Consider the following 25,175-nt stretch of genomic DNA (forward strand, 5'->3'; position numbering starts at 1 on the left):
TGTGTCAATCTAGGGTTTCTGAGATTTCTCAAAAGGGTATGCTTCTAGGGTTCTAGATACAAACCCTATATTTGTTAACCTAACTCTTAATAGAGTTTTTACTTTTAGCAGAAACATCAGCCCCTACGAATTCAATTTCAAATCCTAGGTTTTAACCCAATAGGGTTTTACCATATACCCACTATTGAGATCTGCAAACCCTAAATAGCTAGGATTTCTTTAGAGAGAACAACCAATAAGGTTTTAGGGTTTTCACTCCTAGGGTTAGATTAATCTAAAGTAGGGGTTAGAAACCCAATCAAATTCTTCAAGACTTTTACAAGTCTTACAATCCCTAGAATTTGTAAAACCCTAAAGACTTTATAGACCCTATAAATTGAACATGAGCTTGATAGAAATCAAGAAATTCATGACAATTATACATACCTATGCAAATTTTACCTTGCTTCTTCCTTACAGAGATCTAAATTCTCTTCAAGTGTCGAGTCTAATCATCTTCCAACAAATGTGTCATTTCATCTCCAACTACAGAACCTATTTGAACTATCAATTTCAAATCCACGATCTTTGATATGCAATACGTGTTAATAGTCAATTTATGCAATGTGACCTATCACATTATCATCCCAACTATGTTTCGATATGATTGTTATGTCTTGAATCGAGGGAAGTCTTCTCTACTTAATTTTTGTGATAACCAATCACTGATATATGGCTTAGTTTATGGCGTTCAACGTGTATATACAATATAGGTTTTGATCCCATAACTTTGTACATGTCAACTATCATTTGAGAGCGATTCCAAGTCTCTGCTAATATCGTGAACCATACAGCATAAGTGGCTTAATCCGATGGGTTAGAGCACATTGTCAATGCTCGCGATCTTCACTTGTTATTCATTTGATCGATGGTTGTTGCTGCATTTCGCATCTCGGTCCAACTATGGTTCCTTCTACCATGGCCTAGACCTATTAGTGTTAACCTCTGCGACTGCCACGTTTGTCGTGGTCACAACTCACACAATCGTTTGCCACTCAAACAATGACATATACATCCTCTAACCCAATCACTATTGTCTTCTATGTTCAATCTGTGGCTATTGTCTCTTGCGTCAAGCCATGTCTTCTTTGATGTCGACATACCGTTATTTAAATTTTGTCTTTACTAACAAACTTTGGTTGGAACCAGAGCTTCACGACCAGGGTGAAGATGCTTCAATATATTGTTGTCACTTTAATTCGAACTGTTGTATTAACGGATCATTGTGTAATAATAATGCTACTGTGTCATTCGAATACCATACGAATGGAGCGAAACACAGTGTATCAAAACGAACCAAGGAATGCTATAAGAAAACGAGTCACAAAGACATGCTAGTAAGAGATTATAGCAACTATCATGACACAGAGAAAATTGACGAGCCATGAAACTCATACAGAAAAAGTTGTAACTGTGTAAGCATGTCGATGCCTGATGTCAACATAAAATTATGATGTCAACAACCCACTAAAGTTAGCGAAGATTCATATAGGTATGTGATTGTTACTGCAGTGATAGATGTAATATAAACTATCGACCAAAATATGTAAGTCTTTGTAATGAGTGATGATTAATGCCATACGCTATTCGTTAGTTCCGAGTTGATTCATAGAATACATGTTATCTATGCATTTGATATGTTCTAAAATCCTGAGCAATGCTTCGTCAAACCATGAGGCCATAACAATTAATTCAAGGCATAGTCCAACATAGTGTGGGCCACGCTATATACACATCTTATAATGTATGCTAGTGATTCCTCAGAATGTAGCACGAACCAAATGCAATTTCCAAAGAAAACAAAATCACAAATGTCCAAAAATTTGGCCTTCACCATCAAAGTGGATTCAGTCACAGGATTAGATTCTAGGGTTACCTCAGAGAATTGAATAATGTGATCTTCCGACGTCCTTGTTCAACCCTAGCTTTGATACCATGTTGGAAGATCGGGAGGTCTGTGGCGTAATTTAGATTTTCCTTTAATAATAATTGCTTGTGAAATTTGTTAGTTTTCTTTTGTTAATGTTTATCTTGATTCTTTCATCAAACAATTATCATAACATGAACACAAAGATCACAAAAACAAAATCACGCAAGATATAGGTTCCAAGCCAGGGAAAAACCCCTACAAGGGGAAAACCCAAAAAATTATCTTCTTATAGAATCATATCAAATGAGATGTCGAAGACCCATAACCATAGAAAACTCCTCTAGATGCCAAGTCAAACCTTCTTTCTTTCCAACAGATTCATCTGCAAGAGACTAGCAACAAGAGATGTACCAATGCAAATCTTCCACAAATCCTAACTCAAGAAGAAATCCTCTCTTTCAAACTTCGACCCTCCACTTCCCTCTGCACTTTTTGCGATATTTCAGATCAAATCCATCCAAGTGTGAGTGTTGAAATGAGCTCCATCATCCCCCAATTTATACGGTTCAGAGGGGGTGCGAATAGACACACCCATTGGGGTAGGGCCGACTTGACATGTAGGCTAATTGGCACCTAGAGGGGTTTCTACATGAAGAACATGCTTGTCTAGACAAATAATAATAATTTTTCTTGTTCTTTCCTTTTTCTTTTTACGTAAAACGCACGATGGTACAAATTACGAAGGCTGAAACTAGTTTCATTCTCCAACAATGTGCAGAGGGTAGTGAAAAATGTGAAGTGGGAAAATGAGACCACCCTACCAAAATTGGGGTTTTCCAAGTAGTGCCCTTCCTAAATATATAAGCCAATAGGGGAGATCCCACGAGACTAGTATTGAGGATTGACCCCCATTTAAGGTGAGGGAACAAGACTATATTCAAAAACCTTCCTTCCAAGTCACCCAATATTCAATGCCCAAAGTGCCCAAGGGAAAACAAGAATAAGCACCTGATTGCATAATGAAAAACATACCTTTAGGATTTGGATGGCCCACCTTTAAACCTATGGTCTTGACAAATGGGTGAGGGGACATATCATTGGCTCAGGGAGCAGAGATCGAGTGGCGTAATATAATGGCTACACTAGTTGCTATCAAGAGCTGTTAGCTGCCAACAAAAGACAAATTTAAGAGAAAATTTCTCTTATGGGGTCACCCACTTTTGGTGGGTAACAAGTCCAAGGGATAGCCTTCTCTTTCACTACTCTTAAAGATGCTATGAACTGAGCCCTCAGAATCCTGGTTCCTAGGATCATATTTTTTTCCAATTTTTAGATACGCAGGATGTAAACTCCTCCACAACCCAAGAGGCATTAATACTTAAAAGGAGCGTTCAACTTGCCTAATTCATTACCTAACTTGAACCAAACTGGAAAATGGTCTAATATTATATGCTTCTCCGCCCAAGCGAGAATTTTTTTTAGTGTATTAGTTAATCTTTTATGTATAAAAAATGATCGAGTTGTATGGAAATTCTAATGTCTCCTTCCCAATTGTTACCCCATGTTAGCTTGATCTCAGTCAACTCAATATCCACTAAGCCCTCTTATTTGTTTATAAAAAATTTTGCTAACTTGTTTGAGCAGGTTGCCACTCCCCATACATTACAGTTCAGTGTAAAATGGAAATCATTGCCTACTATGAGCCTGTTAGGAGTGATCTGGTTTGTGTTCATGAAAGACATCCAAAAAGATTGTTGCTTTTGATAAGGTCCATATATATTTAATAATTGGAGTTGTTGACCCAAGTCTCATTTGTGGACTACCATACACAACCCTGAAAAATTGACAAATGTAGAAAGTAGATTAATAGAGGGGGGCCAATTTGTTATTAGCCCTTTCCAAAACCCAAAAGCATCCAAAGAAACATGATGCCAATGAAAAAACAACTATTGCAAAATTTGTTTTGCGACAATTCCTGTTGGCATTGATTCTTGTAGAAATTATGATGATGAGAAATAACAAAATTTTTGAGGGCTAATTGTTTGGCTTGACCCCACCAAGCCTCACATGTTCAAATAAAGAATCTTCATGGCTTTATTAGTTATTTTGAAACCCAGGACATAAACAATGAATATCTAAAGCAAAGTAACTCAGAGTTTAACTAAATTCCAATGTTATATTGGGTTTCCTATCTTGCATGCACAATGAAAAACCAGAAGACAAACACACCATCAAAATAATACATTAGGAATTTACCCAAAAAACTCCAACTTCGAGGAAAACTTGCAAACTTGTGTGTTATTATTATGCTTCAACAATTTACAGTGTTTAGAAAATGATTACAAAGAGGAGGGAAGACTTCCCTTCACTCGTTTGATCTATCAACCAATGTCACATGGTTCGGGTTCGACAATGATTAGGTTCAGTTCGAGTTTGAATTTTTTAATGGGGTTCGAATAAGGTTCGCCATTAGGTTCGCATATATACATTTTCTATATGTATAGATATATTAACTTGAAAATGAAATATAGGATAAAATTGTAAGAAATCGACATCAATAAAGCAAAAATACTATCACAAGCATGGAAACTTCAAGGATATATTACAAGCTTGAGTTGTGAAATGAGGTTATGAGTTTTGATCTGTGGACTTGTTTAATGGCCATGAGGTTCGCCGAACCTCAAAATCTTTTCAAGGTTCGCTAAAATTTGAACCTCATGGTTGAAGTTCAACGAACCTTGTGACATAGCTCTCAACACAATCTGATTTGCGAATTGCTACCTCTCAGCCTCACTGCTTGCACTTTGCACAAAAATTGTACAAGTCCATATGGCCTGAGTACGAACCCCCTTCCGCAGTTGAAATCAACCGAGTTGAAGTTGAACGTTGGTTGGAAGGTTTTAAGGTTATTTGGCATCTCTTTCTTGCCCTAACTGTATTGAACTGAACACCTTTTTTGACTAAGCTGAACACACAAGTTGTCTAGTGCATAATGAGCCAATTTTGCGCCCTTTTGCTCCTTGGAAGTAGACTTAGGCCCACCATCTCCATGAATGGTTGAGATTATATCTCAGTGGATGGTTGAGATCACTTCAATTTTTTGATTATAGGATTTTTTTCCTAAGTCACAATAATGAGATAAAGTGAAAATTGCACCTTTGGTCCACTTGTGGGTTCACCTACTAAATTTAGTACACCTCTAAATTTAGTTAAACCCTTTCTCCTCTAAATCCATTCAACATGCCCAACTTCTCAGGTGGTGGGGGGTTGTATTGCTTCAAGTATCCCTTTTGTGTGACTTTGTTTACTTGGTTTGACTCCACTTGCAAACCTTGCTCTTGCCAGTTTCAACATTGATTTATAGTCTACCTTTGAGATTCTTGATTCATTGTAAGAATCTTGTTCGAACCTTTGCTTTAAAAAACGGTCAAGTCGACTCCAACTCGGCCGAGTCAAATCGAGTCAATAGGCTGACTGGGTCGACTCGGTGGGTAACTCGGACAGACTGGTCGGGTTGTTACCGAGCTGGCCGAGTTGGATGCTGGCTTGGTAACAACCTGGCCGGCTTGATCGAGTCCGAGCCAACTCGGCTGGCTCCGTAAGAGCGGCCAGTGAGCGGTTTTCAGCGGCCTTTTTTTTTTTAAATTGGTTTTTTGGGTCCCCAAAGCCCATTCTAATGTGCCTTTGGGTTCTTTGGGGTCCATTTCTCTCTCCTAAACCCTATAAAACCCACCCAACCCTTCTCATTTCCTCAGCCATCTTATTGCATTTGAGTGAGAATTTGTGAGGAGTTGTGGAGTTTGTTTTTGGAGCAACAGTGAGGAGTGTTGGCCAAGCATTGTAGCAGGAGTGACGAGCATCTTGGGCATCCATTGGAGCAACATTGAGGAGTTGGTTTGTTGGGGCTACTCTGAGGAGGCAGTTTGTGCCTAGAGGTATTTTTTTCACTTCTAAAGATCTGTGTTTGCTTATTTATTTTTTTGTGCAAATCTGGAAATTGAAAAGAGTGTTTTTTGTGAAAGAAATGAACATTGAAGCAATGCTATTTTTTTGTTTTCATTTTCAGATTTTTTCCTTTGATTTCTAAGTGAAAAAATAGCACCTAGAGTGAGAGACGCTGCTTGGGCATATGTTGAAATGGTTGATAGTCAAATGCATTGCAAATTTTGCCATAGAAAAATTAAGGAGGGTTTTGGGGGCATTAATAGGCTGAAACAACACTTGGCAGGGATTAGAGGCCAAATTACTCCATGTGAATCACCAGAAATTGGGGAGATTAGGAAGGATTTGTTAAATAGCTTTGAGAAGTTTAAAGAAGAAAAAGCTAGGCAAAAAGAAATAGACGCTGAAATTGGGAGGAAGAGGGGTATACAAAAATTGATGGCTTACCAACCCCCATTTTGATTTTGAGGGTCCTTCTTCTATCCCTTGTACTGATGCATCGAACCCCTTCTGATATGGTCCAAGTCCTCAACAGAAGATGAAATGAGAAACATAGAATGAAAGGAGTTGGTTGGCGAAAGAGAGGTTAAAGGAAAGAATCTTGAGAACAATACTCCATACTACAGGTAGTCGTTGAAGATGAAAAAACGGAACATTGGAACATAAAAAAACTGAAAATGGCAATCATTGGAGATTAATGGGATCAAAAGTCTATTCAAGAAAAGGGTAAGGGTGAAATGAAAAAGAACAGTGATATGAATATCAAAAGTTATTTCACTGTCACACCCTCCTCTCCATCAGATGCACATGGTCCTCAAGCTAGTAGAACTTTGCAGCCCACTTTAGATGACCATTGGAAGAAAGAATTGAGGGAGACTGCTTGTGATTACATATGTAGATGGTGATATGATGTTGATATCCCCTTCAATGCTTCCCGTTCACCATATTATGAGCCTATGTTTGATGCCATACATGCTATTGGAAAAGGCTTCGAAAGCCCTACTATGCATCAGATAAGGGGGGTATCATTTGCAGAAAGAAATTACCTCCATTAATGAGTATTTGAAATATTTCAAGGACTCATGGGCAAGAACAGGATGTACCATCATGTCATGTTAAACACACACATGGCAGAAATAAATATGAAAGATAAAACATGAGATTATATTTTATTAACAAGAGATATACATTTATAGTACATAGTTTGACCGTTGGGTACCACACCCCAAGGTTTCTTGGACTCCTTTTGTCTAATCAGCTTCCACACTAACCCATTGAGGATTAGGTGTTCAACATTCCCCCCTTAATCCGAAGGGTTATGTATGAGTCCAAGAAGAGAGTTGTAAAACAAAATGTGTAACAATGCATGGCAACACTAGGCTGAATGTGTTCTCTGAAATGTTGGTATAAAGGGAAGTGGTTTAAGGATGACCACCAACGCTGGAACCCTTAGTGTAGTTCCCGGAACTCTTCCAAAACTGGCAAGAAGCTGAAGTCTTCTGCTAGAGGAAGTGCTCCTATTGTTTTGAAGAGGGAAACCTTCAACCATGAAAGGGAGGTCTCACCCCGCATAAAAGGGAGAACTTCAACCTGAAAAGGGAAGTCTCAGCCTGTGATGGTTTAAGGATGACCAACAACGCTGGAATGCTTAATGCAATTCCTGGAACTCTTCCAAATTTGGCAAGAAGATGAATTGTTCTACTAGAGCAAGTGTCCCCAATTCTGTTCCTGGAATTCTTCCGAAACTGGCAAGACACTGAAGTCTTCTGCTAGAGGAAGTGTCCTAGATTACCGACTGAAGGCATGCTCAGGGGCATCTTTGTCTCTAGCTACAACTCTAAAACTGGTGTGGCAGGTTGTGGCTCAGGCTCGCTTTATGTGGCTTTGAAGCTTGTAGATGACCATCATTTCCCCCTTGTCAGATACAATGTGAGATGATTGAGAAAACTCAACGGCAAGACTGTTCAATACTCTGGAACAAGTTCTGACATGTGATTGGAATATTTTGTTGGTTGTTGATGCCCATTGCGAAGAAGCGATCCATCGAAGATGAATCTTTGTTCTTGCAGGCATCTATGTGAAGAATGGGTGGTTTTATGACAGTGCTTACATGGATGAAGATCAAAACAATGATCTTTCAAATGGCCAACTCGGTCACAATTCACCATCTGTTGTTGTTGTTGTTGCTGTGGAAGAGGGGCAGAATCTGAAACAGCTAAAGGTGAACTGTCATGAAAGAATCCAACACTCTGAAACTGAATGGGCTTTGAGTAGTCTAGAATATGAAAGGGCAAGTCCTTGTCATATCCAAGACCAGTTCTGTGCTTGTTGTGTACAAGCTGTTCCCAAGGTCTGATGATGGGCTTGGGAAGTGCAGAGTGAGTTTTTGCATCTGCATGTACAATTGCTGCTTTATGGGAGTCTATTTCTATCTTCTGAATAGAAACAGGTTCAGAATGACTCCTCTGTTTTAATTCTTCTTGCTGTAGCTGAGATTCGAGCTGCAAAAAATCAATTTTCTCTTGTGCATTTTGTAGACAGACCTGAATGTCTGTGAGAGAACTTTGCTGACTTTTAATGTATCGTGAGTAGTAGATAATATCAATGTTTTAAGGAACTCTAATACTTCATTGATTCTGGACATTTTTTTTTTTCAATGTCATATTTACACCTTAAAAACTAATCACAATTACTACTCAATGCAGAAAAGTAATACCCATTCACAGTACACAACAATATCCTTTATAAATGTGCAGCAAATGATCAGTGTGCAACCAGCAAGCACCAATTACAATCCATATAAAAATAAGAGTTTACTCATGACTAGCACTATGTTCTGACAATACAACCGAATAAACTTTTCTCCACAAAAGTTTTGTCAAAACAATCACAACCTTTATACAGCCCACCAAACTCTTATGCAGCAGTCGAATCAAGGAATCAACGCATGTAGACAAAAGCTATAATGAGTTTTAAATACAATGCCACATTGGGGCAGCAACAACTGCAAACTTCTTCACTCTTCACTGAAATACATGTTTAGAATTTACACAATGATGTTGTAGATGCTAGCAGCCATTTAACTATTTTAATAGATAAAGGGGAGAGCTAGTACACAAACAAAATTTGATATATATATGCACTGTCTATGATGGCATTAACTCACGGTTCACTTCAGCATTGGAGATACCAAATTTGAGTAAGTTACTGGCGGATTTTTGGCTACCTCTTCAACATATATCAGCACCTCAGTATAACCAACACATCCTCTTCTGAAATAGCTGTTTAAAATTATAGCATTCGGTCATACATGAAATTTAATACGTGCCCTTTAACAATCTCAGTGTTCTATTTGTGAGAACAAATCTAGCAACTCACCCGCGGATGCGCCAGGGCAGTTAGTTCTCGTTTTCACCCAAGATAGTTTTTTTTTTTGTGTGGATGCCGCAACTTGCAAATGAAAATCACTTGTCCATAGAGTCGTCCAACATCAATTCTTCTCTTCGTGCAGCTGGTTTTTTTTTTACCATACCGTCTCTCAACAAATTTGTGACTATGATGCAATTCCACCTTTAAATTTATTCTACAACTCTATGTTCTTTTATTCAATTAATAAGCACAGTACAAATTCCAAGGCAGCAATACATTCACCCAGCAAAACACATTCATAAGCAGCTCAACACACATTCACAATTTTTTATTCAATGTGCAACATACGTCTTCAACAATCTTCATGTAAACCACCTTTAAAAACCAAGAGAGACTGCATCTCTTGCTTCAAACAACCATGGACTATGCCAAAAACAGACGATAGAATACACAAAACAAGTATGCAACAATTGAAAATCTGAATGACAAAACTCAGTGTACCCTTTTGCAAATCACCAGCGATAATCCACCTCTCTTGCTGCAGGATCCATATTGCGTGCCTGATTTCGTCATTGTAGTCATTTTGTGTGGGTGATGGTTCTCTCACCTGTCGGACTCATATAATTACATCATTGATATGGAAATAGAAACAGAGTCACAACTAAAAGCAAGACTTCATTGTAGGTAAGACCAGCTTTAGAGCACTAAGTGGATTTAATTACTGACATTCCACTTGACATAAAATTCCAACTCAACGGCAAAATCTAGCTCAGTATCGGCTCACATAAATTAAACCAGCAAAATCTAATTGATAGCGAACATCATTATTGACATATTTGTGCGTGAAATCAATCTCTGACTCTATGACAGATGTAGAGTTGAGTGGAAGTACTTTTTAGTATGGGTTGACAAGCATATCACAATATTGTGGAGTTCAAAGCCTTGAAATTCCAGTCAAGGAAAAACTTCTAAACTATATGAGGTATGGACGCAATCAGGCAATAGAAATGGCAGCGACAACTAATATAGGGATGCTGGATGGTGCCTACTTTGTAGGGAGGAACGAGCTTCCAGCATGGATCAATTCTACCTGGCAGCTCAATCTCTCCAAAATAGAGGAGGCTGCATCAGGCGTTGTTCAATGCATCGGAGGAGACCAGCGGATTTCGAAGGATAGAGAAACGACATCCCAAGCAGAAGCTCAAGGGTTTCATGGATCTGACATTGAAGGATGAGTATCCATTGGATGTGGCTTTTGCTATGGCAGAGCTAGCCAGGGCGTGCGTGAATGAGGATTTGAATCGTCGGTTCTGTCTACCGCAGCGTCATTGACGAAACCCCGGTCGCTGTGAAGCAGATTCAGGGCGACGTCTCAGCAAATTGGGATTCTTCAAAAGCTGTAGCATTTCAATGTGGTGCACTTCTCGGGGTTCTGTGTGACGGAAAGCCGTTCATATCTGGTATTTGAGTATGCCGACAATGGCTCACTCATCGACTATTTACAGAGCAATTCGGTGCGACATTGATAGACTGTTAAGGTAGGCGTAGACACACTGTCAGCGTATCAACGAAACCTCTGTTTTCGACAAAGAGAACTTTTGAATTTGCAGGTCTGGATGAAAGTTTCTGCTCTTGAGTAGAGAATGAAACAATGTCTAAGTACAAGATAATATTAAATGCGTATCCTATTCGAGCTCATAGTATTCAAATTCGAGCGAGTTGAGCGCTTGGTAACAATTGTAACAGATAGGGTGCAGGCTTGATAAGTCTGAAGAGACAAAGAAAGATGCCGAGGCGTTACAACTAAGGTAGGTTGGTTATAGAGATTATAATTAATGAAATGGCTAGACGAATAGTGGAGGTTACCTAGAAAGAGCGCTGACAATTGCAGAGAATGCCCAAAAATGAGAAAATGCGTTTCTAACGGAGGCCAAATTAGTGGAGAGTTAGGTCATGCGGGCAATTAGAGCACTCAAGTTCTGGCAAGTAGGATAGAGCCAATAGAGAAAAACTGATAAGTGGCTCAAATTGGAGCAGGGTCATAATTCGCTCGCTCTGATACCATGTTAAACACACACATGGCAGAAATAAATATGAAAGATAAAACATGAGAATATATTTTATTAACAAGAGATATACATTTATAGTACATAGTTTGATCGTTGGGTTCCATATCCCAAGGTCTCTTGGACTCCTGTTGTCTATTCGGCTTCCACACTAACCCATTGAGGATTAGGTGTCCAACATGTCAGATGGAGTGACTGATCAAAGGAACCGTACCATCATAAACTTTCTTATCTTCTGCCCATAGGGAACCATGCTTCTAAAATCAGTTGATGCATCTGATAGGGTGAAAGATGGACAATTGTTGTTTCAGCGATTGGATGAGGCTGTTGAGGAGGTGGGGGTGGCTAATGTTGTTCAAGTCATCACAGATAATGCCTCTAATTATGTTCTTGCTGGTAAATTCTTAGAGGAAAAACACAAAACCATATTTTGGAACCCATGTGCTGCGCATTGCATAGACCTCATGCTTGAGGATATTGGCAAATTAGATTGGGTCAAAAACAATGTAGATCATGCCAAAAGCATACCAAAATTGATCTACAATCATTCATGGATTTTGAGCCTTATGAGGAGAGACACAGGGGGCAGGGATATTATTAGGCCTGCCATCACTAGATTTGCTACTCATTTTTTGACATTGCAATCAATGCTTTCACAACATAGAAACTTGCAAAAGATATTTTCCAGTGATGAATGGAATCAAAGCCAGTGGTCTCTCAAACAAGAAGGCAAAGAATTGAAAAAGAAAGTTAATGAAGAAATATTTTGGAGAAAGGCAACAGAGATTGTGAAGGTTGTTGAGCCACTGGTTAAGGTGTTGTGTTGGTGGATGGGGAAAGATTGGCTATGGGCTTCATTTATGAGGCTATGGATCAAGCAAAGGAGAAAATAAAGAGGGCATACAAGGATAAAGTGGCTAACTATGGGCCCATTTGCGCAATCATTGATGAAAGATGGAACAATCAACTCCATCACCTTATACATGCCGCTGGGTATTTTTTGAACCCACGGTATCATTATAAAGCTCTGGCGACAGGAGCTTTGAGGGGGGAGGTTAGAGATGGATTGATTGACTGCATTGATCGCATGATCCCTTTGGAGTGTGATCAACTAGAGATACACTGACTGGTCACAACTTTCAGCAAAGCCACAGGTACCTTTGGGAAGAACCTAGCAAAAATTGCAAGGGAAGCAGATCCCTTTGGAGTGTGATCAACTGGAGATACACTGACAGGTCACAACTTTCAGCAAAGCCACAGGTACCTTTGGGAAGAACCGAGCAAAAATTGCAAGGGAAGCAGATGAGCCAGGTAAATTTTTTTTTTATTTTTCATATTCTTAATACTTGTTTTGTTAAATCGTTTATAATTTGAAAGTTGGATATAATTTGTAATTTTGTTGAGCTAACCCATTACACTCTTATGTTTTTTGTAGCACAATGGTGGGAGGCTTTTGGTAGCCATTGTCCTCAATTGTAGAAGTTTGCAATTCGTATTTTGAGTCAAACTTGTAGTGCTACTGGGTGTGAGCGCAATTGGTCTGTCTTTGTGAGGATTCACACAAAGAAGAGAAACCGTTTGGATAAAAAACGATTAAATGATCTAGTCTATGCCCAATACAACCTCCAGCTCAGACACAACCAATTGCTGAACAAAAGACCTGATTCAGATCCCATTGTGTTGGAAGACATTGATCCAACATTAGATTGGGGGGTAGTGGAGAGTCATCCAACAGAGTTTGATTCTGATGAGGATCTTGATTTGGATTTATAAGTGGAGGCATTACTCGAACGTAATGTTCAATTGAATGTAGATCCACTTGTACTAGCCTCAGGGCCAGCCCCAAGTCCTCTAGGTGCAGGCGCTTCCTCTGCTTAGCCATGACGGAAGCACATATCTCGTCTATCTCAGCAGCCACCAGCTGCACAAACTGCTAGTGCTACCACTTCTATAGTTGCAGTTGGAGATGATGATGAGGAGGAGCCATGGGCTTCCCTGTTTGACTCTGATTCAGAGGTTGAGCCAGATGATGTTGGCTCCTCTGGCAGTAGCCAGTAGTACTGGTCAATGTTTACTTTTGTTGTAGAGGCCATTTCTATCCTCCTTGGTTATGTGTTTTTGTTTTGATCTCTATATCATCATCATGTATGTATTGGACAATGCATTGGCTGCCATTTTGATATAATGGATATATTCATGAGACTACTTTGATCATATGTTGTCTTTTCTCTATATTCTAATGTTGTGTGTTTGGAAACATGAATGAAAATCTTTAAAATTATATTTTTTATAAAAAAATAAATATTTAATGTATTTTTTACAACAACCGAGTCATTGAAATTGAGCCAGCCGAGTCGATACCGAGTCGGAGTTAGAGTTTTAAAACATTGTTTCAAACCCACCTGATTGACTACTTTCTTGAGAGAGGGAGAGAGGGAGAGAGGACGACGTTGAAGGAGGTAATGACCTCCTCCTCAATGTTTAAGACGTTTAGCCTTTGGATGGTAGTTTGAAAACCAACTACATGGCTTCTAGTATACTTCCATGAGTCATCAACCATATTTACTACGTTCAAAACGTGGCATGAAGGACACATTGCCCATAGAGTATGAATACTTAATTAGACAACTATGGATTGGGGACAATCTCACTTCTTCGATCAAGGGAGCGCTTTTAGGCAAAGGATTGGGAAAGCCAAAGATATCTTTTGGAGACTCTACAAGCCAAGAATTGATCAAACTACCATTTGAGAGACCTACATTCTTTTTCCATAAAGATTGAAATTTTTCTCTTGAGAGAAGGAGAGGTCTAAGATATAAAAAATCAAGGGAGTTAACAAATATAAAGCATGCAACAAAAGATCCACTTTAGGCTTGAATGGGATAGTTGGAGATTGCGTACTTGAGGAATCAAGGACCTTGTCACCTTTTGTTGATTGTGGGTGCCATGTCGAATTGACAGAGGGATCTGGTTTGACTTGAGTGCTAGGGGAGGCTTGAGGTTCCTTGACCCTCCAAACTTTCACGGTAAAAGCTTTTCACAATGTTGAATCAGATGTCCATAATATAGAGGAAGTTAATGTTTTCATAGTTTAAAAGCTGGGTAAATTTGGTTAAACCAATGTTGCACGAAGCGGGGATGCGAAAGCGTCATTTTCCAAAAATCTAGGAAGCGAAGCATCTCGGAAGCATCTACTATATATATATATATATTTGCATATATATTCAAAACAAACATCCCAAATACCAAATTAGTTGTAGAAGACATGAAAACATGCATATTTTTACATAAATCAAGATAGATATGACATCCATTGTAAATCAATGATTAATTATTCCAGCATCAACCATCTACAATCTAGATTCCTCTTCTCTTGTCTAGCCTTTGCCTCTACTTCAATTCTATAGGGATTTTAATCAACATTGCCTAATTTTGATCAAACAGCTTAATCCAAGCCTTATAATATGGTAGAAAAAGCTTAACATGCCTGATCAATGATTTTGACTTGATTGAAGGGTACATAATTGCCAAGGCCATGACAAAGGAGTTCAAAAATCAATAACACCAACACTCGAGTACATATAGGGCTTGTTGCTCTTGATTAAATGCCAATCACATGCCCTCATACATGATGTAATCCAATGAAACGCCACAATCCCATTGATCCCGAAAACTGTTAAGTCTGCTGAAATTTGAATGGGATATGAAATTCTATTTTTTGCATATGAAGTTTGATGAGGTTGGAACCACTCTCAAACATCCCGAGCCATTTCATGGTAATGTTGAAAATTTAAGTAAAAGGATGGAAATGAAAGATAAAGGAGAATGTCACTTTTACTTTAGGAATTTAACATTACCGTTAGGGAGCATCTAGGAAGCGTCTAGGGAGCATCAAGGGGCACCTTGGGAGTATTCAGAAAGTGTAGTTCCTCATAGAATAGTTCGAAATTTCCAAAAACAAAAAACAAAAAAAGCCCCGTGGAACCATCCTACTTTCTCTCGGACCCGCTCGCGATTCGCGGTGTATACACACCTAAACCTCCACAGATCCGCACTCGATCCTTTCTGGATCCGTGGATCGGGCAGTAGGAACCGCGGATTGGGCAATAGGAGTCACGGATCGGGCCCCCACGGATCCAATTTTGCAGGAATCGCCAAAAAAAAAGAGGAACCGCAACCCTGCTACCACTTGCAGGTTCGAGTCATCATTGTAAACACGTTTCTCATGGCTTTGAGCTGGAGCATCTTGCCAAACTCTTCCTTCTATGATGGGAAAACCTCCACTCCTCTGACACCCTTTGTAAAATTCTCCTTTGCAACAAAACACAAGAAGCAAACCTCGATTGCAAACCCTAGAGGCAATGTAATAGGACTATCTCCGTCTCCCAAAGTCACATGTATGTGCATGTTATCTAGATGTCCAAAAGATGTGCTCTTGTGACAGTGAGTCCTTGTGGTAATCCACGAGAGGCTTGTATTCGCCTATGGTGTGGTGTTGATAAAGGTATGCCTAATGCCTCTACCAAAGCCTACCTGTGACTTCACCTGCTAGTAAAAAAATAAATATTTGTAGAAAACCTAGTGTGAAAGGTTTGTGCAAAACCTAAACCAATATCGTAGAACCCCGTCTCCCCCCTAAATGAATTCGAAAGAAATCATCTCAAAATCAGTTATATATAATATAAAAAGCACAATTGAAAGTAAAAAATTCCCCATTACATTAAATATTCAAGGTTTTGTTTTAATCTCCATTACCCCATTATCAATTAAATTATCTACAAGGCTTTTAGGTATTATTTGGACATGTCACGATGTGGTTTGACCTTGAGACCTACTTTTCTTAGTAGAGACAAATGCAAGCTCCACGTTGACACTAACTTGGATTTATGGGTATTATTGGATTTGGTCTTGTAGATAGGAGATGCTTTTTTAAGAGGGAAACAAAGGTTATGTTGGTGCTACATACTTCATTTGGATTTGCTTTAGAGCAAGGTCTCCTCGGTTGTCTCAAATGAGAATGCAACGTTGTTGTGGTTCTTTGTTGGTAGGCGTGACATATGGCCTTTAAAATAATTCCCTTTGTCCTCGTCACTTTCTACACTCCATTGGAAGTTTGAATGGAACCCTTTTGTAATCTTTTAGCAAACAACTCCCACAAGAATCGTGGCAAGGTTCTTCTTTTAGGGACTTCAATGATTGTGCTAGAAATTTACATGTGTGATTACATGATGGAGCCAACGATGTACTCTACCTTTAGGAGATAGGATCAACGATTGTTGGTCTTTACAAGATTGCATATGACAAGATTGAGCCACTCACAATGTATAGGAAGCACCATCTATAGCTTTGAGGATCCCATATTCTATTGTTGTTGAAAGTTCTCTCTTTGTTATCTTGAGGTTTGTCATGCGTCCTCCATAGTGGTGGTCCCAATGTTGTGGGTTATACTTTAGCCAACCATGTTTCTTATTCCATACATTTAATGCTTGTCTGTTTTCCTCCTACCCTTACAGACCATGTTTTTCTCACCTTTTCCCTCTTTGGCCCATCAATCACTCCTCTCCTACAAACACCATCTTCTTTGATAGGATGTCAATCCATATGCCACCTATATTCAGGAATTGCTCCACACCTACAACAATTTCTTGTCATTGAACACAACCATAACTGAATAGAAGATTATTTCCGAAGTTTGAGGGGAGGCAGTGATCAATACATATTTTCACTTCATCTAAAAACACATACCATTAGCTTTGCTTCTTCTAATAGGAATGCAAAGTTTCCAATAAACACCTTTGTTACAACATCACTTACGACCCCTGTCGTATGCCGGCTTTAGGATATCTTATTATTATCTACTCCACAAGAAATGGGTTTTCATGAGGCTTTGTGTGGTACTCCTTGCACAACTTTTTTGTAAAATGCATGCCCTTTTCTAATTCTTTGATTCTTACTTCATGTTCTCCCATATCTCCTTCCATCTCTAATATCATTGGCAATGTTGCCACTTGTATCACCTTGCTTCCATTATCTTGCCATCTTTTCTTATAAGACATTTGGAGAGTAGTGAGGGTACTGGTGACCAACAAGGAAAATGTTGGAGGAGGCTTTCAAGCCAAGTTTCTTAAACATGGTAATTTAGTCTCTTGAAATGCATTGTCAATTCCTTCAACTGTGTTCTGGCTTACCCAAGCATGGGACAAACACATCATTCACATGATTCTCAAGTAAATGACCATTTCAAATCTCAATAACTAAAATATCATGTTCAAGTGCCCTGTCTCAAAGCATCATCTTACAATTTGGTATCTACAACTTTTAGATGAGTTGGAGAGTAGATAGGTTGGGGCTAAGGGCTTGGTTAGCTTCACTCTAGAGCATTGGGAAATTGTCCATATATTTGCTCCTAAGGCTATTATAAAAGGTACTCGTAAAATGTCTTACGATGCTTTGTAAACTTTTGTAAAGCTTTTGACATGATTTCAAGAGAAGCCTTGTTTTAGAGGCTTCGTAACATGGGCATTTGAGAGACTCCTAGTGATGATTAAGAGATTTTACGAGTAAATTATTGGTCAACTCTGTATAGTGCACAAGATTTCTAACTTTAGCTAGAGTGGGGTTAACCAAGGGTGCTCTCTCTCGACCTTCTTTGGGATTTGCATTTACAAGTCGAAATCCATCCTTTGGGAGGACATTCATGATGATGACAATTGCCTCTTACATTGTGTATTGATTTCTCGTCTCATCTTTGTGGTCATTCAATCGTATTGGACTCCTTGTATGAGGGAATACATGGATAGATTGATGCCCGGGCTAGGTTTTGTTACCTTTGTGATCAACTTGAGTAAACTAGAGGTTTAATATTCAACATGCTAATGAGTACCTTCTCCAACTTACATTTCTACTTTAAGGTGGAAGGGTTTGAGATCACAAATCTTAAATCTATTTGGGGGTCCTTGTTTCAACATTCTTAATGCCCGTCTCAACAAGTGTTATGACTCCCTTACACTGCTTGAGCACTAATTTTTTAAAATCATTTCCAAGATATCTCCTCCAAGCTATAACTCCATGATTCAGTCTTTAGGTATAGGATCCTCAATGGATTAGGTATTTGCAACCAAGTTTGCTATCATTGGTCTAGTTTCTTTCTTACCTTGAGTTCGGTCTTTTTGGCTTAACATATGGGGGAGATATGTATGCTTAACACTTTGCTCTTATGAGGCCACTGCCTTAGCTTGCACCTTTGGAGGTGCTCATGGGTGGTAGGTAGAGGCATCCCAACTTCTCCTTTCATGGTGATTTCAACAGACCATTTCTCCCCTTTCATGTGCTCTTAAGAAATGTGAGGTTGCCTCATGTGGTTTACAAAGGATTTGAAAGGGACCATCGATGAAAATATCTACAAATTATACACTTATCTATGTGGACCACACTATAAGAGCACCTTGTCTTGGAGATGTTTTATTTGTAACATTTTCCCAAGATGCAGGATGGTCTAAATACCAGCCACTTGTCACCAGGAGATTGGACGTATGCCTTCAAGGTTACCCTAAGGCAGTTTCAAGTGGGATCCCATACACTTCGGATATAGATAAAGATAAGATATAATAACTATATCAATATCCAACAAATGACCACAAAATTAGGTCAATGTGATTGGTGAGTACAATGATGTTGATACATAGCAAGAGTACCAAAATATTTCCTATGTCAAGAACAAGGAAAGTAAGACATGAGGTTTTATATGTATGCCTTCAAGGTTACCCTAAGGAAGTTTCATGTGGGATCTCATACACTTTGGATATAGATAAGATAAGATAAAATGATTATATTAATACCCATAAAAAAATCAGGTCAACGGCATTGGTGAGTAGAATGATGTTGATACAAAGCATGATTATCAAAATGTATCCGATATAAAGAACTAGAAGGAAAGTAAGACATGAAGTCATGGTCCACTAGATCTCTCTCTCTCTCATCATCTGAGGAAAGAGAAATCTCTATCTCTATACTCTAAACCCAAAACCCTCTAATCACCACATATCATGTATTGATAATTTGATAGCAGCTAGAGATGTAAATACATCTCACTTTTAGATACCCATTCTACTATTGGATTACAAGGCAAGGCCACTTCTTAATCTGTAATAATTGTTTTGGTGGTGATGAGGTTAGTTTGTAGCATAGTTGGATGAACAAATCATATATGACTTTATGAGGGATGGATAATCGAAGATAAAAAGATGGTAACAACAGTGATTGACAAAGATGTAATAATCATTGTTAATATTAAAAAAAATAAGTATCAGTGGGAGAACTTTTACCAAGCTGGAAACATAATGAAGAAAGGGGACACTGACATGTTTCTGCCAATTTGGTTTCTAGTGATTGTGGCTGAAGAAGTAATGATAACATGAAGGCAATGATGAAGTTTTACAATCAAGCAACACAATAAAAGGAGCTCATTGAAACAAACGAGGAGAATCCCAACAATTAGCATTTAAGAATCCTAACTTTTGAACTATGTATGTCACTGGCATGAAACTATGACAAGAGAAGGATTAATTACATCAGGAGATTAGTAAAGATGATCCAGCAAAATGATACAAGATTAGTTGTGTATGTCACCTAGTCATAAAATCATTTTCAGGGGAATATGAATAGGTGTTTGGAGTGCAAGGACCTCTTGGAACATGAATCCAAGGGTTAAAGAAATGTGTTAATGTGTATCATTTGAATAATAAAGTATCTCATGTTCACCTTAATCAGTTATTCATTCTCATGAGTCTGTCAGAGCATGATATTTTGAAAGAACACATTATGAATAAATAAGGAAGAACATTTAAATGGCAAACATAAATGAGAAGCAATCTTCCACGATCACTTGTATTGGGATCCTCATCATTAGTATCACCTATTGCTTCTACTTCAATCCTCTAAGGACACCTTGTCAACACAGTCCAATTTTGATAAAATGGCCTAATGCAAGCCTCAAAATATGGTAGTAAAGGCATAAGATGCCTAATCAATGATTTTGGCTGAGTGTAAGGATATGTTTTTGCTAAGGCCATGATATAGGAGTTCAACTATGCATGATCTTGATTAAATGTGAATCTATTACCCCCTTGGCTCATACATGATGGAATTTGCAATAAAGTTGCTGCAATCCTACCAAACCCGAAATCCTGAAAACTGATAAATTTGTTGAATTTTGAATGGGATATGAAAGTCTTTTTTCTATATAAGAAATCCGATAAGGTTTGAACCACTCTTAAACGTCCTTAAACAATTAATGATATTCATAGAATAAAGCCCAAACCTGTGACCTGTTACGCAGAGCACTATGTGGCACAACGGTCGTTGGATACTAAGCTGTGGATTCTGGTATACTAAGCTTCACAAGCATCCATCCATGCCAGGGGGTTCGATACAGGAAGAGCCATGCCCGTTCAATCCATATGGTCCCTACGTTGTGTTAATATAAAATAGCACATATCTACGTCCTTGCCATTAGTCTGATGTGATAAATCCATCTATAAGAAATCTTTACATCTCTAGCTCTCCATGGGAAATGTGCCATTGAAAAAGAAAGAAATAAGAACTTCTAAGAGCTCTAGTGAAGAAGCTTCTTGTTGTCTCCTTTGAAATAGGTTGAAAGTGTAGAATAGGGAAGATTTAACTGATTGGTATTATAGCACAATTTTCAAAATTAGTTTAGTATGAGCAGTACAAGTGAGCTGTGTGAGTAAATATAAATTTTTGTGTTGATTGTTTGATATGCCCCAAAATAATTTGTTACTCCAATCATGCAACTGGTTTTTGGGATGAGGATGGGGAATTCTTCCCCTGGATAGATAGAGTGCACCCCCAAATCAAAATTTTCAAGGGATGGCAGTTATAATAATAATAATAAAATATTTAATAAAAAAATGGAATTCACCATTAATAAATGTTGTTGTTTCAAGCGTATAAGCATAACAAGCTACGTTATATAGTACTACACACACCCTTACACTCGCCAATTCTGAAAAATCTTGAGCAACTCAAAAAAGGATCAAGTTACGTTCTATTATTGGCTGCTAAAATATAAAAGATTTAGGATTCACCATTTAAGATTTGTAGTTGTTTCAAGCTTATAAGCATAACAATCTACATTATATAGTACCATGCACACCCTTACACTTGCCAATTCTGAAAAAGCTTGAGCAATTCAAGAAAGGATCAAGTGACGTTCCATTATGGAATGCTAGACATTAGCAAAATGCAATTTACCTTTCATAAACTTATGTGTGACTGTTCAGTTCACAATTTGCAATAAGTTCCATGAAAGATCTAGGAGAAACAGAGAACTGAGAACTGTTTCTGTAGCATCTTTTCTTCCTCCTATTTCTTATCAATGATGATAATGTTAAAACATAGATGTAATTCCCTTCTCATTAGGTTTTGCATATTTTAAACAACTGTATTGAAAATCACGATAAAACACTGGTTCTGTAAAGAGATTATATCCATATTTCAGATTAAAAAGGTTCAAACATTTAGTTCTCGATCCAAGTCACTACCATGTGATTGTTTTCACAATGCTTGAGGCTTGGGATAGTGGAAGCACTGGACTTGAATGACTCTTGGAAACTGATGTACAATATGCAAATGCTGAGATAACCCAAAAATTGAGAAGAGCAAGAGAAATAACCACAAGGATCAGTCCCTTGGAATGTTGTGTTTCCTTTTTGTCGATTTTTGTAGCTTGGGCAGGTACTTCTGTACAAGCCTTTTTTCTTGGCATGCAGAAGTCGCGCACAGTCTCCTTGGAACACTTGCTCTAGTGTGAGCAAGTTGCTGATGTAACTTAGCCTAAGGCTAACTTGGGAAAAAACACATTAATATGTTTGTTCATTGAGCTAAAGAAAGGAAAAGTAAAGTAATTTACTTTAGTAAGTTTTAATGTTAGCCATTGATCTCAAGTGAGGCAATATCTAATCTCGGCTTTTTATCACTCTGAGATTAGGGTTAGGGCAGCTCATTTTAAAGTCATAAAAGCAAGGCTAAGGAGAGGGGATAGACACAATATATCAGCATTGGATTGAGAGTGGCATCTGAGTGAGCGGTGTGCTGGGTCTGAGGGAGTGCAGAGAGGCTGGAGATCTAGATTTGCAGGAAAGATTGAGCACTGATCTAGGACACATTAATATGTTGGTTAATTGAGCTAAAGAAACTTAAGAAAAGTAAATTAATTTACTTTAGTAAGTTTTAATCTTAGCCATTGATCTCAAGTGAGGCAAGATCTAATCTTGGTCCTTAATCACCCTGAGATTAAGGTCAGGTCTAAGGATTTAGCTCATTTTATAGTTATAAAAGCAAGGCTAGGGAGAGGGGATAGACACACTACATCAGCATTAGATTGACAGTGGCATCTCAGTGAGGCGGTGTGCTGGGTCTGAGGGAGTGCAGAGAGGCGGTGTGCTGGGTCTGAGGGAGTGCAGAGAGGCTGGAGATCTAGATTTGCAGGAAAGATTGAGCACTGATCTAGGGAAGATCTGCTGGATAATGTATTTTGTATTTTCTCAGGTGGGCCATTTTTGTAGGACGGCTGCCCACGTAAGTTTGGATTCTTTTAATGAAAAACTTCTTGTGCAGAAATCTGTTTGTCATTGTGAACTCTTGAATTTGTTAGGAACTTAGCTGTGTTTATTCAGTAAGTTTTGTATTTTCAATACTATTCAATTACGTTTCTAGCATGGTAATGATGGAGTGTATACTTTAGGTGTCCTTCACATGACATTGCATGATATGAGACTATTATATTAAATTACAATGATCAAGATTATTTAATTTGCGACTTTTTACTTGACTGCTGTTTACACCAAATTGTTTTTATCTAGCTGTTCTAACCTTTACATAGCTCTTGACTTTTCAAGTTTTTATTTTCACAAAATTTGTATCTTTCCCAGATCCACAATGAGGATTGCTTGCTTGAAACCTTTCTTATTCAGTTATCTTATTTATTTTATGTATCCATAAGGCATTGTCTCTCATATAAGCAGCAGACTATTGAGAGCTTTATGGCACTGGCAAACAATCTCCACAACTCGATCTGAAAATGACAACAAAAACGTTAAGTGAATCATGGCTATGGTTTTTTAGTTTAAGTAATTCTCCAAGACTTTTATGAAGCCTATATTCAAGTTGAATTGGATTTTGTGCTATAAAAAGTTGACAATCAGGAAAGTGTCATGGCTGCAATTTTCTTGAAAAGATTAAGTCAAATTCAAGGAGTTTCTTGATGACATAAACGTCTGAATTTCTCAGACAAATTATAAAATTGGGTTCATTTGGTGACCCAAACTCTGAGGTATCTGTGTCTGTTTAATTGGAGTACAACTATGAATTATCCTTACGTTAACATGGCAACTTTGGAAGGTTCTGTGTCTAAGCTGATGCTTTAAATTCAAAAGTTGTTTCTCGAACCTTTATTCTGATGGGCTCTGTTCCTTCTACTTTTTGTAAATGCTTAAACTAACCATTTTCTTCTCAGGTCCTTGGCACAGACGAGTTAAATGCATATTTGAACAAATATCGAATTGAGCTTGATCCTCATCTTGAGGCACTTGTTGGAAGGTAATATTCACATATGCCCCTTTACATTTGATTCATTTTATGAATCTCAATGCCTGCTTCCGTCTGAAGATTGGAGCACTTTGGAGCCCTTACCATAATCTAAGGTTACTTCCTCTTTTTGCAGGCATAGCAGAAAACCTTGGTCAAAATTCATTAATGCTGACAATCAGCATCTAGTTGTTCCGGAGGTTTGTATGGATATGTTTTTCTTGAAGGACAGTGCAGATTTTTTTGGTTGAGATAATGGATTCTATTATCTTAAGCCGTTATATGTCTGTGTTCTGACTCGAATGAATTTTCAGGCAGTTGATTTTCTGGACAAGTTGCTTAGATATGATCACCAGGAAAGGCCAACTGCAAAAGAAGCAATGGTATGGTTTACTTTGTTATCTGAAGTAAAAAATAAATGTGCCATTTTCAGTTCACAGTTTTACTTTGTTGGAGCATGTGCTTTGGCATTTTTGTCATTCTTAAGGATTTGTAATCTTGTTCTCAGTATTTTTGGAGGAGTTGGATGGCTGAAATTTTATTTACTATATGCAGGCCCACCCTTATTTCTATCATGTGAGATCTGCAGAGGGCAGCAGGACTCGTACTCAATAAGACTATTGTACTCCAGTTTTCTGAAGTTGTGAAGATAACACTCTGGCTTAGTGTTTTATAGCCAGATGCAAATGGTTCAAGGTTTTCCGTTTTGATTCTCTCGAGTTGTGTTGAAATTACAAGGAACCGGCCCTCTTTTTTGTAAACTCTGTTCATGTTTGTTTCGGTTTGGGAACTGTAAAATTAAAATGATATCTGAAATTCTGGAAGTGTTATTTTCAAAATGCTGAATGATACTCTTAACCTCCCTGGCACAATTAGTCAAAAGCTATTTCGTAATATGCAAATGTATTTAGAAAGCCTAAAATTTGCTTTCTTTGATGTACGTTTAGTGTTCTTTTTGCTGTCATTGTTATGGCAGTGAGGAACACACAAGTGTGCTAATTGAAAGATTAATGAGATCAGAGCATAATGTCCGAATTTGATGATCAGCCAGCTGATATAATGACATAATTCCATGGGTTTGTGATGGGTACCTGTTGTAAATTAGTTTTGGCCATGTATAATATTCAAACCAAACCATGTGCGTGATAGTATAAAACTTCAGTCCACAATGCACATGCATACTTCAACCGACTTTGTTTAGAATGATGATTTTCCATGCTTGTCTGTATATCAGGAATTCTTAGAGCTTGGGTAATCTTGAATTGCAGGCAATGATTATGTTT

The 25,175-nt window shown here is 38.2% G+C and overlaps 1 protein-coding gene across 1 annotated transcript in view; it reads left to right on the forward strand.

Annotated features, from left to right (window-relative positions):
* Positions 1–24,938, forward strand: part of LOC149224859 (casein kinase II subunit alpha-2) — an 83,465-nt gene extending 58,527 nt beyond the window's left edge. Inside the window, exons 7-10 of the mRNA XM_089386306.1 lie at positions 23,822–23,904; positions 24,029–24,092; positions 24,207–24,275; positions 24,448–24,938. Of these exons, the coding sequence (XP_089242432.1) occupies positions 23,822–23,904; positions 24,029–24,092; positions 24,207–24,275; positions 24,448–24,507 (276 nt within the window). The 3' untranslated portion in view covers positions 24,508–24,938. The remainder of the gene's footprint in view (positions 1–23,821; positions 23,905–24,028; positions 24,093–24,206; positions 24,276–24,447) is intronic.
* Positions 24,939–25,175: the final 237 nt, after the last annotated feature.

The sequence above is a fragment of the Pinus tabuliformis genome, chromosome Q (assembly GCF_031772625.1).
Source record: "Pinus tabuliformis cultivar Carrire ecotype Pingquan chromosome Q, CPIR1, whole genome shotgun sequence".
Classification (NCBI taxonomy): Eukaryota; Viridiplantae; Streptophyta; class Pinopsida; order Pinales; family Pinaceae; genus Pinus; species Pinus tabuliformis.